We start from the raw sequence: 14578 nt of genomic DNA on the forward strand, positions 1-14578 counted from the left end.
TACCTGTCCCAAAGGTAACCATTATTCTGACTTCTGTCACAGTAGAGTTATTTTCCCTGTCCTTGAACTTCAAGTAAATAAAATTATACAACATGTACTCTTCCCCCCCAACTTTATGGAGCTATAATTTCATATAATATTGCTTAAGATGTTCAACATGATGATTTGATACACTTATTTATTGAGATTAGCATATACTTTTGTCTGGCTTCTGTTTCTCAGTACTTATGGGATTCATCCATTTCTTGCAAATGGCAGCAGTAATTCTTTTTCACTTCTTTTTTTTTTTTTTTAAGATTTTATTTATTTATTTGACAGAGAGAGAGAGGGAACACAAACGGGGAGTGGGAGAGGAAGAAGCAGGCTCCCAGCGGAGGAGCCTGATGTGGGGCTCAATCCCAGAATGGCGGGATCACGCCCTGGGCCGAACACAGACGCTTAACGACTGAGCCACCCAGGCGCCCCTCTTTTTCACTTCTATATGGAAAATAGTGCAAATTACTTACCTATTGCATTTGGCTTCCTCCCCCTTATTAAATGTATGATATCAGTTGTATAAATCATTTGATTTTTGCATTTGACCTTATTTCCTGTGATTTTTCTGAATTATCTTATTCTAACTGCTGAACACATTGTGTCATCTTCAAATGATGAGAATTCTAGGGGCTCAATCCCAGAATGGCGGGATCACGCCCTGGGCCGAACACAGACGCTTAACGACTGAGCCACCCAGGCGCCCCTCTTTTTCACTTCTATATGGAAAATAGTGCAAATTACTTACCTATTGCATTTGGCTTCCTCCCCCTTATTAAATGTATGATATCAGTTGTATAAATCATTTGATTTTTGCATTTGACCTTATTTCCTGTGATTTTTCTGAATTATCTTATTCTAACTGCTGAACACATTGTGTCATCTTCAAATGATGAGAATTCTATTTTTCTCTATCATCTATCTATCTATCTATCTATCTATCTATCTATCTATCTATCTATCTATTTTTAAGTTAGGCTCCACGCCCAGCATGGAGCCTGAAGCAGGACTTAAACTCATGGTCCTGAGATCAAGACTGGAGGTGACATTGAGTTGGATGCTTAACCAGCTGAGCCACCCAAGAAGCCTTCCCTTCTAATTTTTATACCTTTTACTTCTTTTTGTCACTTAAAAAAAAAAAAACTAAGACATCAAGTATAATGTTGTATAGATGACATTCTTATCTTGTTCATGACCTTATTGACCATGCTTATTATTAGAAAAGCACTAGTATTTCATCATTAACCATCTGTGTGTGTGTTTTAATACCCTTCATGTATCTATCTACATTTAGAAAAATTATGAATAGGTATTAAATTTTACCTATTAAAATGACATAATGTTTTTATTCCTTTATTTTAATCATATGGTCAGTTATAGTGATTGATTTTAGAATGTTAAAACAGTTTTCATTTTGGACTAAAACTTACTTGGACATGATGTGTATATCCTTTTTCTAAACCAGTGGGTTTGATTTGTTACTACTTTGTTTAGAAGTTCTGTAGCTATGTTAATGATATTGACCTACAGTTTTCTTTCCTATTAATGTCTTTGTTAGGAAGACTATCCTGGCCTTATGGAACAGGTTGAAAAGGGGTCTTCCTTTTATTTTTATACTCTGGAGGAATATAATATTGTTATAATTTATTCCTTGAATGTTGGAAAGAATTCACCAGTGAATCCATTTGGGCCTGGAGTTTTCTCACAGATTCAGCTTCTTTAATAGCTTCAAAAATTATTTGGTTTATTGTTTCAGTTTTGGTAAGTTGTGTTCTTCAGGGAATTTGTCCATTTCAATGAAATTCACAAATATATTGGAAAAAGTTGTTTGTAATGTCCTCAGAATCTTTTTGTCTATAGGCTTTCTAGTTATAACTCTCTTTTCATTGTTTATATTTTGTGTTCTGTGTTTTTCTTGATGAAACTTCCTAGGTGTTATTTTATTAATCTTTCAAAGAGTCGGCTTTCTATTTCACTGATTTTTTTATTTAAACAATTTTTTTCTTCTTTCTACTTTCTTGGAATAATTTGCTATTCTTATTTTAGCTTTTTGTAATAGAAGCTTAGAACATTTGTTTTCAGCTTGCCTTATTTCCGGTAACGTGCATTTAGAGGTCTGAAATTTGCTCTGTTTTAGTTGTATCCCACACATTTTAATCTGTTGTATTTTTATTCAGATAATATTTTCTCATTTTCATTGTGATTTCATGTATTCAATTCATGAATTACTCAGAGTTGTGTTTTGTAATTTCCATACATTTGGGAGAATTTTTAGTTATCGTCCAGTAATTGATTTTTAGTGTAATTCTGTACTGGTCACAAAACACTTCATTTATGATTTAAATTCTTTTTATTTGTTGAGACCTGATTCATTGTCTAGATTATGGTCTCTTGATAAATGTTTCATATGCTCTTGGAAAGAATGTATATTCTGCAGTTGTTGGATTTAATGTTCTAGTTCAGGTTGAAAAGGTGGGTTGTTCAGATCTCCTATATACTTATGATTTTTTTTTGGTCTTCTTATTCAATCAGTCACTGAGAAATATCTGTTAAAATCTGCAACTGTAATTGTGGATTTATTTATTTTTGGTGCTTTCAGATTTTGCTTTATGTATTGTAAAGCTGAGTTATTTGTTGCATATAGATTTTGTTTATTATATCATGCTAACTTAACACTTTTTTTTAAAAAAAGATTTTTTATTTTTCATTTGAGAGAGGAGGAAAGCAAGCATGAGCAGGGGGGAGGGTTAGAGGGAGAGGGAGAAGCCCCCTACGTGGGGCTCAATCCCAGGACTCTGGGACTATGACCTAAACTGAAGGCAGATGCTTAACCGACTGAGCTACCCAGATGCTGTGCTTACTTAACATTTTTATCATGAAATGTCCCCCTTTAAGTGTTTTAAGTCGAATTTTTAGTCCGTTTAATTTTTTATTAAGATGTAATTTACATATTGTAAGATTCACTATCTTAAAGTGTACAGTTAAGTGGTTTTTAATATATTCACAAAGTTGCACAACCATCACTACTATCTAATTCTTGAATATTTCAGAAAGAAATCTCTTACTCATTAGTTCGGACATACCTCAGAGATATTATGGATTTGGTTCCAGACCACCATAATAAAATGAATATCACAGTAAAGTGAATCAAATGAATTTTTTTGTTTCCTAGTGCATGTGAAATTTATGTTTACACTATATTGTAGTTTATTAAGTGAGCAATAGCATTTTCTCTAAAAAAACATACATACCTTAGTTAAGAAAAATCTTATTGCTAAATAATGCTACTCATCATCTGAGCCTTACGCAAGTTATAATTTTTTTGCTGATGGAGTGTCTTGCCTCAGTGTTGATGGCAGCTGACTGATCAGGGTGGTGGTTGCTAAAGGTTGAGGTGGCTGTAGCAGCTTTTTGACATAAGTCAACGTTGAAGTTGGCTTCATCGATTCACTCTTCCTTTCACGAATGATTTCTATGTTGCACGTGATGCTGTTTGATAGCATTTAAGCACAGTAGAACTTCTTTCAGAATTGGAGTTAGTCCACTCAAGTTCTGCTGCTGCTATATCCACTAAGTTTATGTGGTATTCAAAATCTTCTGTTGCTATTTCAACAATGTTAACAGAATCTTGACCAGGAGTAGATCCCATCTCAAGAACCCACTTTCTTTGCTCACCCATAAAAGCAAGTCCTTATCCATTCAAGTTTAATCATGAGATTGCAGCAGTTCAGTCCCATCTTTAGGCTCTAGTTCTAATTCTAATTTTCTTGCTCTTTCCACCACACCTGTAGTTACTTATTCCAAGTCTTGAACCCCTCAAAGTCATCCATGAGGGTTAGAATAAACTTCCAGTCTCCTGTTTATGTTGATATTTTGACCTCTTCCAGTGTATCAAATGAACATTCTTAATGAGATCTAGAATGTTGAATCCTTTCCAGAAGATTTTCAGTTTACTTTGCCCATATCCATCAGAGGAATCGCTTTCTATGGCGGCTATAGTCTTATGAAATGTATTTTTTAAATAATAAGAATTGAAAGTTGCAATTAACTCATTAATCCAAGGGCTGCAGAATGGATGTTGTATTAACAGGAATGAAAACAACATTGATTACGTTGTACATCTCCATCAGACCTCTTGTATGACCAGATGCAGTGTCATGAGCAGTAATGTTTTGAAAAGAATCTGAACAGTAGGTCTCAACAGGGGGCTTAAAATGTTCAGTAAACCATGTTGCAAACAGATGTGCTGTCATCCAGGCTTTGTTGTGCCATTTACAGAGCACAGGCAAAGGAGATTTAGTATAATTCTTAAGAGTCTTAGCATTTTCAGAATGGTAAATGAACACTGGCTTCAACTTAAAGTCACCAGCTGCATTAGCTCCTAACAAGAGAGCCAGCTTGTCCTTTAAAACTTTGAAGCATTGACCTCTCCTCTTTGGCTGTGAAAGTTCTAGATGGCATCTTCTTCCAATTTAAGGCTGTTTTGTCTATATTGAAAATCTGTTGTTTAGTGTAGCCACCTTCATTAATTATCCTCGCTAAATCTACTGGATAACTTGCTACAGCTTCTGCATCAGGTCTTACTCCTTCACTTTGCACTCTTATGGAGCTGGCTGCTTCTTTTCCTTAAACTTCATGAATTAACTTCTGCTAGTTTCAGACTCTCCTTCTATAGCTTCCTCATCTCTCTTCAGCCTTCACAGAAGGGAAGAGAGTTGGGGCCTTGCTCTGGATTAGGCTTTGGCTTTTAGGGAATGTTGTGGCTGGTTTGATCTTCTATCCGGACCACTAAAATTTTCTCCATATGAGTGATAAGGCTGTTTTGCTTTTTGTCATCCGTGTGTTCATTTGAGTAAGAAATGCAAGAATTTTTCCTGTCCACTTGAGTAGGAAATGCAAGAATTTTTCCTTTACATTCATAACTTGGCTGTTGGCATAAGAGATCTAGCTTTTGGCTTCTCTTGGCTTTTGACACAACTTCCTCATTAAACTTAATAATTTCTAGCTTTTATATAAAGTGAGAGACATTTGGGGAAAAAAAGGGGTGCTTGGGTGGCTCAGTTGGTTAAGTGTCTGACTCTTGATTTTGGCTCAGTTCATGATCTCAGGGTTGTGAGATCAAGTCCCGTGTCGGGTTCTGTGCTGGATGTGGAGCCTGCTTAAGATTCTCTCTCTCCCTTTCTTTCTTCCCCTTCCTCCACTCTCCTTCTCTAAAAGAAAATTAAAATTAAAAAAAAAAAGAGACATTTGACTTTTCCTTTCACTTGAACACTTAGGAGACTATTTTAGAGTTATTAATTGGCCTAATTCCTATATTGTTTTGTCTTGGAATAGGGAGGTATGAAGAGAGGGAGAGACAGATGGGGGGAATGAATGGTTGGTGGAGCAGTCAGAACACAATGGCCAGTTGGTAGAGGGATCAGAAAAATGTATTTATGAGGTTTGGCATCTTATGTAGCCATAGTTTGTGGCACCCCAAAACAATTGTAATGATAAAATCAGAGATAACAGATCACAGATCACCGTAACAAATACAACAGCAATGAAGAGGTTTGAAATATTGAGAATTACTAAAATGTAACAGAGGCATGAAGTGAACAAATGCTGTTGGAAAAATGGTGCTGATAGACTTCCTTGACACAGGGTTGCCACAAATCTTCAATTTGTAAAAAATGCAGTATCTGTGAAGTGTAATAAAGTGAAGAGCAATGCCTGTGGTAATTTTCCATGTCTTCCTCTCCCCAACCCTTTGCAACCACCAAATATACTTTTTGTCCCCCTGTGAATTTGACTCTTTTTGCACATTTTGTATATATGCAGTAATAAAATATATGGTCTTTTTGTGTCTGACTTCTTTTGTTTAACATGTTTTAGCTATTCTTTCTTGTGGTAGCATGAATCAGCATTTCATTCTTTTTTTTTATGGTTGAATATTTTATTGTATAGATTTGGTATATTTTATTTGTCCATTCTTCAGGTGATAAACATTTTGTTTGTTTCTACTTTTTGGATATTATAAATAATACTGGTATGAATATTCATGTATAAATTCATGGTGGACATATGTTTTTATATTTCTTGCTTAAATATCTAGGAACGGGATTGCTGAATAATGTGGTATTTCTCTATTCAATGTTTTGGGAAACTGCCAAACTGTTTCTACAGTAGCTGCACCATTTAAATTCCTACCAGCAATGAACGAAGGTTCCAGTTGCTCCACATGCTTGCTAACTAGTCTAGTCACTTTAATAATTTTTAATAATATGTTTGAATTGAATTCTACCACCTTCATACTTATTTTTTAATTTGTCTTGTTCATTCTCTGTACCTTTATTCTTTCTTTCTCTGCTTTCTTCTGGATTAATCAAGTATGTTTTATCTCAAAAGATTTTCTTCTCTATCGGCTTTGTAGTTATACATTTATTTACTATTATTCCAGTAGTTACTGTAAAGATTGCAACATATATCTGACTTATTAGATTCTTTTCTAAAATAGTGTTTATTTCATGTCCCAGCCAATAGAGAACTTTTATACTAATTGACTGCATATGTCTCTCCTATCCTTTGTGCCTTTTTATGTCTATTATAAAACTTATGGGGTATTATTTTTATTTTTATGTCAGTTTTTAAGCCATTATTTACTTATATTTTCTCACTTTTTCCTTCACTGTGCTCTTTATGAATTTCTGTAGTTTTGGGATCAGTTTCCTTCAGTCAGAAGAACTCTACTATTTCTTTTATTGTAGGTCTCTTGATGGTAAATTTTTTTAGCTTTTGTTTGAAAATAAGTTATTTTCCCAAGTTCTTCTTTTATTTTTTATTTTTTTATTTTTATTTTTTTTTTTAAGATTTTATTTATTTATTTAACAGAGATAGAGACAGCCAGCGAGAGAGGGAACACAAGCAGGGGGAGTGGGAGAGGAAGAAGCAGGCTCATAGCGGAGGAGCCTGATGTGGGGCTCGGTCCATAACACCGGGATCACGCCCTGAGCCGAAGGCAGACGCTTAACTGCTGTGCCACCCAGGCGCCCCCTATTTTTTTTTTTTTTATTCTGGCAGTTCTAATGCTATAAAGTCTTGGTTTTAGGATTTGTTAGAGTTCATCTATTGCTCGTTTGTCCTTACTCATAAGGCATGGCTTTTCTGGAGTCTCAAGAGCTCTTTTTTCAATGCTCCTCCATCTTGACAGCACTTGCTCGCCAACCTCCATCTTTACAGCATGACTGGGCTGCGGAAATATCCTGTTGGCTCTTTAGTTGCCTATCAAGTGTTTTTGGATAGGTTTCTCAGCATCTTGTCCTACATACTTGTAGGCTTCGGAGTTAGTTAATGGTTTCAGGGGGAATTTCCATGTAGATTTATGGGTTCTTTCTCTACATGTCTTTTAGGGATCATTTTCACCCTGAAGCCCCATCTGCTTTGGCAACTGCAGCTTCCAACCTCTGCCAGCTTAGTCCAGTAAGACTACAATATTATGCTTGGGCTTTATTTCCTGTTATTGATTTAGGAAATCTCTTCTACAAAAGTAATAATTAAATGTGGAATTTGCTTCATGGACTCTCAGAGAATCTAACCCCAGAACTCCTACTTGTATTGATTGCTTTCCTGTGCCCTTAGACAAGTTGTTTCATATGTTTTGTTTACCATTCATCGTTGTTCTCAAGAGTGCTAGTTCAACACACTGCTACATAAATTGATACCATATCCTGGAATTTTACTAATCCTGGAATTTTACTAATGCTCAGCACAGTTCCATTACTATTGGTGTCTGTTGCAAATCTTTTCCAGGTTCCTACTGTGTTAAACAGATAAAATCAGTCTTGTGTAATAATTACCACAGACTGTGAGGTTACGTAGTTATTAACTTAACATTTATCTTTTGGAATAAAAGTGGGTGTTGGGTACATCAGGAAAGATCTCTGAAAGCCAGAATACAAATGGGGAATCAGTACTAACCACTAAACCTCTTCAACTTCAAATCTGACATAATTTTCTATTTTTTGAATTATAGTCATTGAAAGGTTTTCATAGAATTGGGAGTTCTTACCATAGTCTCTCATGTTTTTATCTCTAGGAAGATGAAGTCCTCAGTACATTCTGAAGAGGATGATTTTGTTCCAGAACTACATAGAAATGTTCACCCTCGAGAGCGGCCTGATTGGGAAGAAACACTTAGCACAATGGTAAATCAGTTTTATGCATATGTATATGTGTATATTTTACTTATATAAGGAGAAGGAACTGATGAATCCTTATAAACTTTTTGTGTGTTGCTCTGTTAATTTATTCAGGAAGTGTCTATCGAGCAAATAATCTATTCTAAGCAATGTTTTAAATTCTGTGGGCAGAGTCCTGAACAAAACACACCAATTTCCTGCCTTCGTGTAGCTTATATTTTAATGGGTTAGGAGGAGAAGGAGATAATTAAATATATAATATGTCAAATGACATAAGTACTATTGTAGAAAATTAATGCAGAGTAGTGGGGTTACAGAGTGGTAGGATAGCGTGAGAAAGGATGGTTGCTAGCTTTATAATAGAGGGGCCACAGAGGGCCTCTGGGAGAAGATAAAATTTGAACAGAAGGATGTGAGGGAATGAGTAGTGTACTTATCTGGAAACATCATTTTAGGCATTGGAAGAACAAGTTAAAGGCTGTGGCATAGGATTAAAAAGTAAGCTGAAAGAAACACAAGTAGGACATGTGGCTGAAATTGAACAAGCCAGGGGAAAAGTAGAAGGAGATGAGGTCAGAGAGTGGTTTGGGTAGATGGAGAGCAGATCCTGTGGTCATGATCTTGTGGTCCATTATAAAGACTTTGGTTTCTTATGCTGAGTGAGATGGGAAACCATTGGAGGATTTTTGGCTGAGAAGTGACATGGTCTGGCTTAAAATTTTGAAGTTTCTGGTTTCTCTGAATAGGCTAAAGAGAGAGGCAAAAGAAGAAATAAGGAGACCAGTTAGAAGGTTATTATAATAGGTGAACTGTAATGGTAGCTTGAACCGGAATGGTAGGTATAGTGAAAAATGGTTAGATTCTGGAGAGAGTTCTACAGATAAAGCCTACTGTTGAATGGGATGTTATAGAGTGAGCTAAAGAGATGTCAAAGATGACTTCAAGTTTTTTGGCTTGATCAACCTGAAGAATGGAGTCATTTACTGAAATGCTGGAAAAGCACTTTTTGTTGGGGATTGGTTAGAAAAGTCCAATGCAGTGTAGTTTTCCGCATGATAGTTTGAGATACACATTTAATCTATTATAACTTTTTGCAGTTCGGGTCTCTTAAGAACGGTGAGATTCCTTTTGTGAAGAATAACATTTTACTTAATTGTAGTTAAGTTAGTGTTTCTTATCATCAAAATCGAATGCAAATATTCATGTCACTGATGATCTATAATGAGATTTTGCATATTTCATTTTTGAAAATGCCTTTTCACTAAGGTACTGCCAAATACAGACATCAGTTCATGAGCATGTGATTTTAATTGAGCATATTTGTCTCTTGGAAGGCATTTATAGAATTCTATTAGATTCTTCTCTGATATTTACCTTTTAGCATAACATGATATTACAAACATCCAATTAAAGGTGAGGTTGAAGCTCCTCAGTTGCAAGGTTAAATGGATTTTGCAGTATGGGAATTTCCTTGTAATGATGATCTGAAAAACCCTGCTGGAACTGTAGTTGGAGTCCAGAAAATACATTCATTGCAAATTTTTGTGGTAATGGAGATCTCTCTTCTTGTTTTAATGTGTAATAGCTTGGAAAATATGTATGAGAGTTCATGATTATGATTCTAACATTTATCACAATGTAAGTTTCTCATAAGCTACGTTTTGCTTTGCAATTTTAGATTAAATTCATTAAGAAATAGCATCAACTCTGCAGCAAAAATGAAATTATGAAGGCCATTTAGCATTCAGTAACAGGTTGAAAATAGGTCCAACTGAACTTTTTCTGTTTCACCCATATTTTTTACCATAATTGGTATAAAGTATCTTACTAGATTCCACTTCAGGTTGTACTGAATTAATGTTTGTTGAATTTATTTCAGAATATTGTCAGCTGTAGTTGTCCTAGGCAGACTGTATATAGGGGCTAATTCTTCAGCCACTTTAAACTCAGCATTGACTCCTCAGCAACTCACTAGTATTGGTTACATTCGTTGACTCATCAAGAGTTAAGGAAAACCACCTGAAATCATTTGCCTTATTTTTAAATGGACTCTTGATTTTGCTCTCCATGACCTCAAGTCTTCATGCCTGTACTTACCAAAAGACTATTAGACTTAAATCAGTTTGTTTTCTCTGGATTTCTTTGCTATAGTCAAACATGATTTAATTGATTCACCATTAGTCAGTGGCTTTCCTTGCTCTGCTAACAAATGATCTACTTGGGAATTTACTTTGGATGCAGTCTTGTTTTTATTTTTGTGAAGAAATTCTATGTGATGCTTTACTCATTTACTCTGTTTTAGAGTTTTCTAACTTTTCAGATTGTTGTTTTCCTGTGAGTTGAGAATATTGTGATGAGTGTGTAGTTTGGTAATGTTTGATGTATATTCTTTCTTTCAGCACAGCTGTAGTGTCAGCGCATAATCAACACAGTATTTTGCCATCTTATTTGATAATGAAACCCACATTCTCCTGTGCCTTAAAAGCATGACATTCATAGTCCACTTATCTCTTCTCGGCTTATTTTTTACGTGTTGTGTACAATTCGGTAATTTTAAGCACGTGGTATGGTGATACATGTGGAACTTGCAATGCTGTTGAGTTGTAACTCCATAGTGTAATTTATGGTGTGCTGAGCAGCGGTATGAATTGGTGAGAGTGCCTCATAATGTCTCTTTCATAGCTACTCAGCTGTCATTGTAATGTGAAAGTAGCCACAGATAATATATAAACAAGCATGGCTGTGTTCCAATAATACTTTATTTATGGACACATATTTGAATTTTATGTAATTTTCACATGTCATTAGATAATCATCCGTCTTTTGATTTCCCTCCCCCAAACATTTAAAAATGTTAGCTTATGGGCTGTACAAAAACAGGCATTGGACTGGATTGGCCCTAGTTTTGGCCTCTGCCTTATATAATTGTAACTTAAGATGTAAGGCTTTCTGAAACCTTTCAGATAGAAAAATAAAATAAAAATAAAAATAGAACCAAGTTCTATTTTATTTCTCATGGTGTATTGTTCATATCTATGTCTTAATACTCGATCTCATTCTAGTTAGTTATGGATGTATCTGTCTTCATTGACTATATAATCTTGTATTCGTTTTATTGAAGGATAAAGTTTAAAGAGGATATAATCATGACTCTCATACAAATATAAAATGAACACATGCCAAGGATATTTAACTCATTAATTAATGAAGGAACCAGTCAAGTGTTACAGCTTGATTCAAAGGAGATTTGGTTCAAAGGAGAATTCAGAGTGCCTTACTGTTAGAGATTAATCATGCTAAAATAGATGCAAATGGATGCAAAAACTGGCAAAACTGTTTAGTTCCACTAGACACAATTTGCATTTCTATGGATGGGAATTATTTGTACTGTTAGTTTTCTGCAAGTTAACTTCTCTGCAGAGATGGAAAATAGCCTCACCAAAGAAAGCTCCACACCTCTGTCAGATCAATGAATCGCTGCAGGTGGCTAGCATCCCATTGTAAAGATACTCAGTAATCTGGCTTGCTGTTAGTGTGTGGCAAAGCAACTGTTTTAATGATTTTATATTCTGAAGCTTTACTGAATTTGTTTATTAGTTCTGACAGTGTTTTGTTGGAGTCTTTAGGGTTTAGCATATTACATCATCTAGAAATAGTTACAGTTTTACTTCTTCCTTTCTGATTTGGAGGCCTTTTATTTCTTTTTCTTGCTTACTTGCTCCCGGTACGATTTCTAGTACTGTTTTGAATAGACATGGTGAGAGTGGGCAACCTTGTCTTGTTCCTGATCTTAAAGGAAAAGCTTTTAGCTTTTCATCATTGAGCATGATATTAGCTGTGGGCTTGTCATATATGGCCCTTGTGCTGAGGTACATTCCCTGTATATCATCTAGATTGAGAGTTTTTATCATAAATGGATGTTGAATTTTGTTAAATGCTTTTTCTGCATCTGTTGAGATGCTCATATGATTTTTATCCTTCATTTTGTTAATGTGGTGTGTTACGTAGATTGATTTGTGGATGTTGAACCATCCTCTGATCCCTGTATGAATCGGCTTGACCATGGTGTGTGATCCTTCTAACGTACTGTTGGATTCAGTTTGCTAAATATTTTGTTAAGGATTTGCATTCATGTTCATCAGGGATGTTGTCCCATAACTTACGTACTTATTTATTTATTTAGAGTGTGGGGGGGGGGAGGGGCAAAGGGAGAAGAAGAGAGAGAATCTCAAGCAGATTCCACACTGAGTGAGGAGCCGGAGGCAGGGCTCGATCTCACGACTCTGAGATCATTACCTGAGCTGAAAGGACTCTTAACTGACTGAGCCATCCAGGTGCCTCTGTAATTTATTTTTCTTGTGGTGTCCTTGTCTGCTTTTGATATCTAGGTAATGCTGGCCTTGTATAATCAGTATGACAGTATTCCCTCTTATTTTTTGGAAGAGTTTAAGAAGGGTTGGTATTAATTCTTCTTTAAACATTTGGTAGAATGCACTAGTGAAGCTGTCTGATCCTAGATTTTTATTGTTGGGAGGTTTTTGACTACTGATTCACTCTCCTTACTAATAATTGATCTGTTCTAAATCATTTTAAAATTAAAACAACAACAAACCCTACAGTAGCACCCTATCCTTTTGTGATTTATGGTTTACTTACTATTCTTCATAAATTTATAACTAAATAGCTATAATATAAGCATTATAAAAAACTATAGTTTTTCTTAATTATTAAGTGAAATACTTACTTGCAATTATTTAGCAGTGAAATCATTTAGTGAAAAAAGTTAGGATCTTAAAAAGATAAGAGAAAAAACCTGAAGAGAGAATCTTCAACCAGTTCTGAATATTTTAACTAAAACCACCTTACATCATACTTCTTAGTGTTTTATTGTATATTTTATTTTTAATATTGATTATATCGGTATTCTCAGACTGGATCCTGTTAATTCTCAAGGTTGTTTTTTTTTTTTTTTTGGAATAGTTTCTCACGTGAATTTTTTTTTTTACCCTTAAAATCAGCACGTTCAAGGCTAATGACTAAAGCAGGTCATGTTGTATGTAGTAAAGAAGTTGTTACTGACAAAATAAAATCAGTGGTCCTTGGTGAAAATGCTCATAGATGCTAACAACCAGAGCCCTGAAAATTAAAACAAGTTATAAATGCTGATTTCCAAACTATCGGAAACTTTACAAAGGAAGATGACAAGTTAATGCTCAATGTTGTTAGCATGTATGTGTGCCTCTGCACAGGCCTTCCCCTTTCTCATAAAGACACTTGTGTGCTTGGCTCGAGTGTGCGCGCATGCGCTCTCTCCCATACACTCATACTTCCTCTCTCACACACTCCTAATCGCAGCCACAGTCACTCCTGAGGCGTTGGCTGGCTCTTTTCCTCTGCCTCTCCTTCCCACCTGCTAAATGCAGGCGTACACAGGGGGTCTGTGTTTTGTTTCTTTATGCTTGTTTCTTCCCACTTCTTTACTATTCCTGCAGATTGGACTGTCATCTCTATACAGATGACTTCCATGTCCATATCTCAAGCTCTGTAAGAATTCATTCCCCACTGGAAGGTCCTGTAGAAGCTGTGACCTATAGAGGTCCGCTGAATCTCAGCTTTCCTCCTCCCAGAAATGTTTCTTCCTTTTAACTTGACGGTTTATGTTAGTAATACTTCAGTCCAGTCACTCAGGTTCTGAATCCTTGCATTTGTTACAAATCATTTTGCTCCAGTTGCGTGGCCTCGTCAATCTTTGTCAAATGTGCCAAGTATTCTCCTACTTCAGGGCCTTTGTATTTGTTGTGTTCTCTTCTCCTGGAAAGTGCTTTCCCTACATGATCTGCAAAGCTTGCTCTGCTCTTTTCTTCTGATCTCTTCAAATGTTACAGTTAAGTGCTGCCTTCACTCACCCTCTTAGAGGAAGTAATAGCCCTGCCTTCCTCTCTGCCTTTTTTACTCGGCTTTAATTTTCTCCATAGTACTTGCAAATGTAATTTGTATCATTATTATCTTTCTTTTCCATTTGATTATAAATTCCTTGAGTACAGGGATGTTGTCACTTCTGTTTACTGTTTCATCCCCTGTGCCTGGCCTAATAAATTCTTAGTAAATATTTTTTTTGAATGAATGAAATTGTCATTCTCTGGACATATAGAACCATTTGTTTTTCCTTGAAAATGCCCTGAATTTTCCTGCTTTATTATCTCATTTGTTAGATGTTAATATGAATTTTCTTCTTTTCTTTTTCCTTTCTTCTCTCTTTTTTCTCTTTTCTCCTTTCTTTTTTTAAGATAAAAGTGAGACCATTGGTACATTTTTCTTAGACTTTTCAAAAGTACCCTTTGTATTGGACCATTCCCTCGTCTGTTGCC

The 14578-nt window shown here is 35.5% G+C and overlaps 1 protein-coding gene across 2 annotated transcripts in view; it reads left to right on the top strand.

The window, feature by feature from the left end:
- Positions 1-7048: 7048 nt before the first annotated feature.
- Positions 7049-14578, top strand: part of ARHGAP32 (Rho GTPase activating protein 32) — a 177042-nt gene continuing 169512 nt past the window's right edge. For both annotated transcript variants that reach the window (XM_040631035.1, XM_040631037.1), the window contains exon 1: positions 7049-8216. In XM_040631035.1, the coding sequence (XP_040486969.1) occupies positions 8112-8216 (105 nt within the window). In that variant the 5' untranslated portion in view covers positions 7049-8111. The remainder of the gene's footprint in view (positions 8217-14578) is intronic.

This window comes from Ursus maritimus, unplaced genomic scaffold (genome assembly GCF_017311325.1).
Source record: "Ursus maritimus isolate PB19 unplaced genomic scaffold, ASM1731132v1 scaffold_16, whole genome shotgun sequence".
NCBI lineage: Eukaryota > Metazoa > Chordata > Mammalia > Carnivora > Ursidae > Ursus > Ursus maritimus.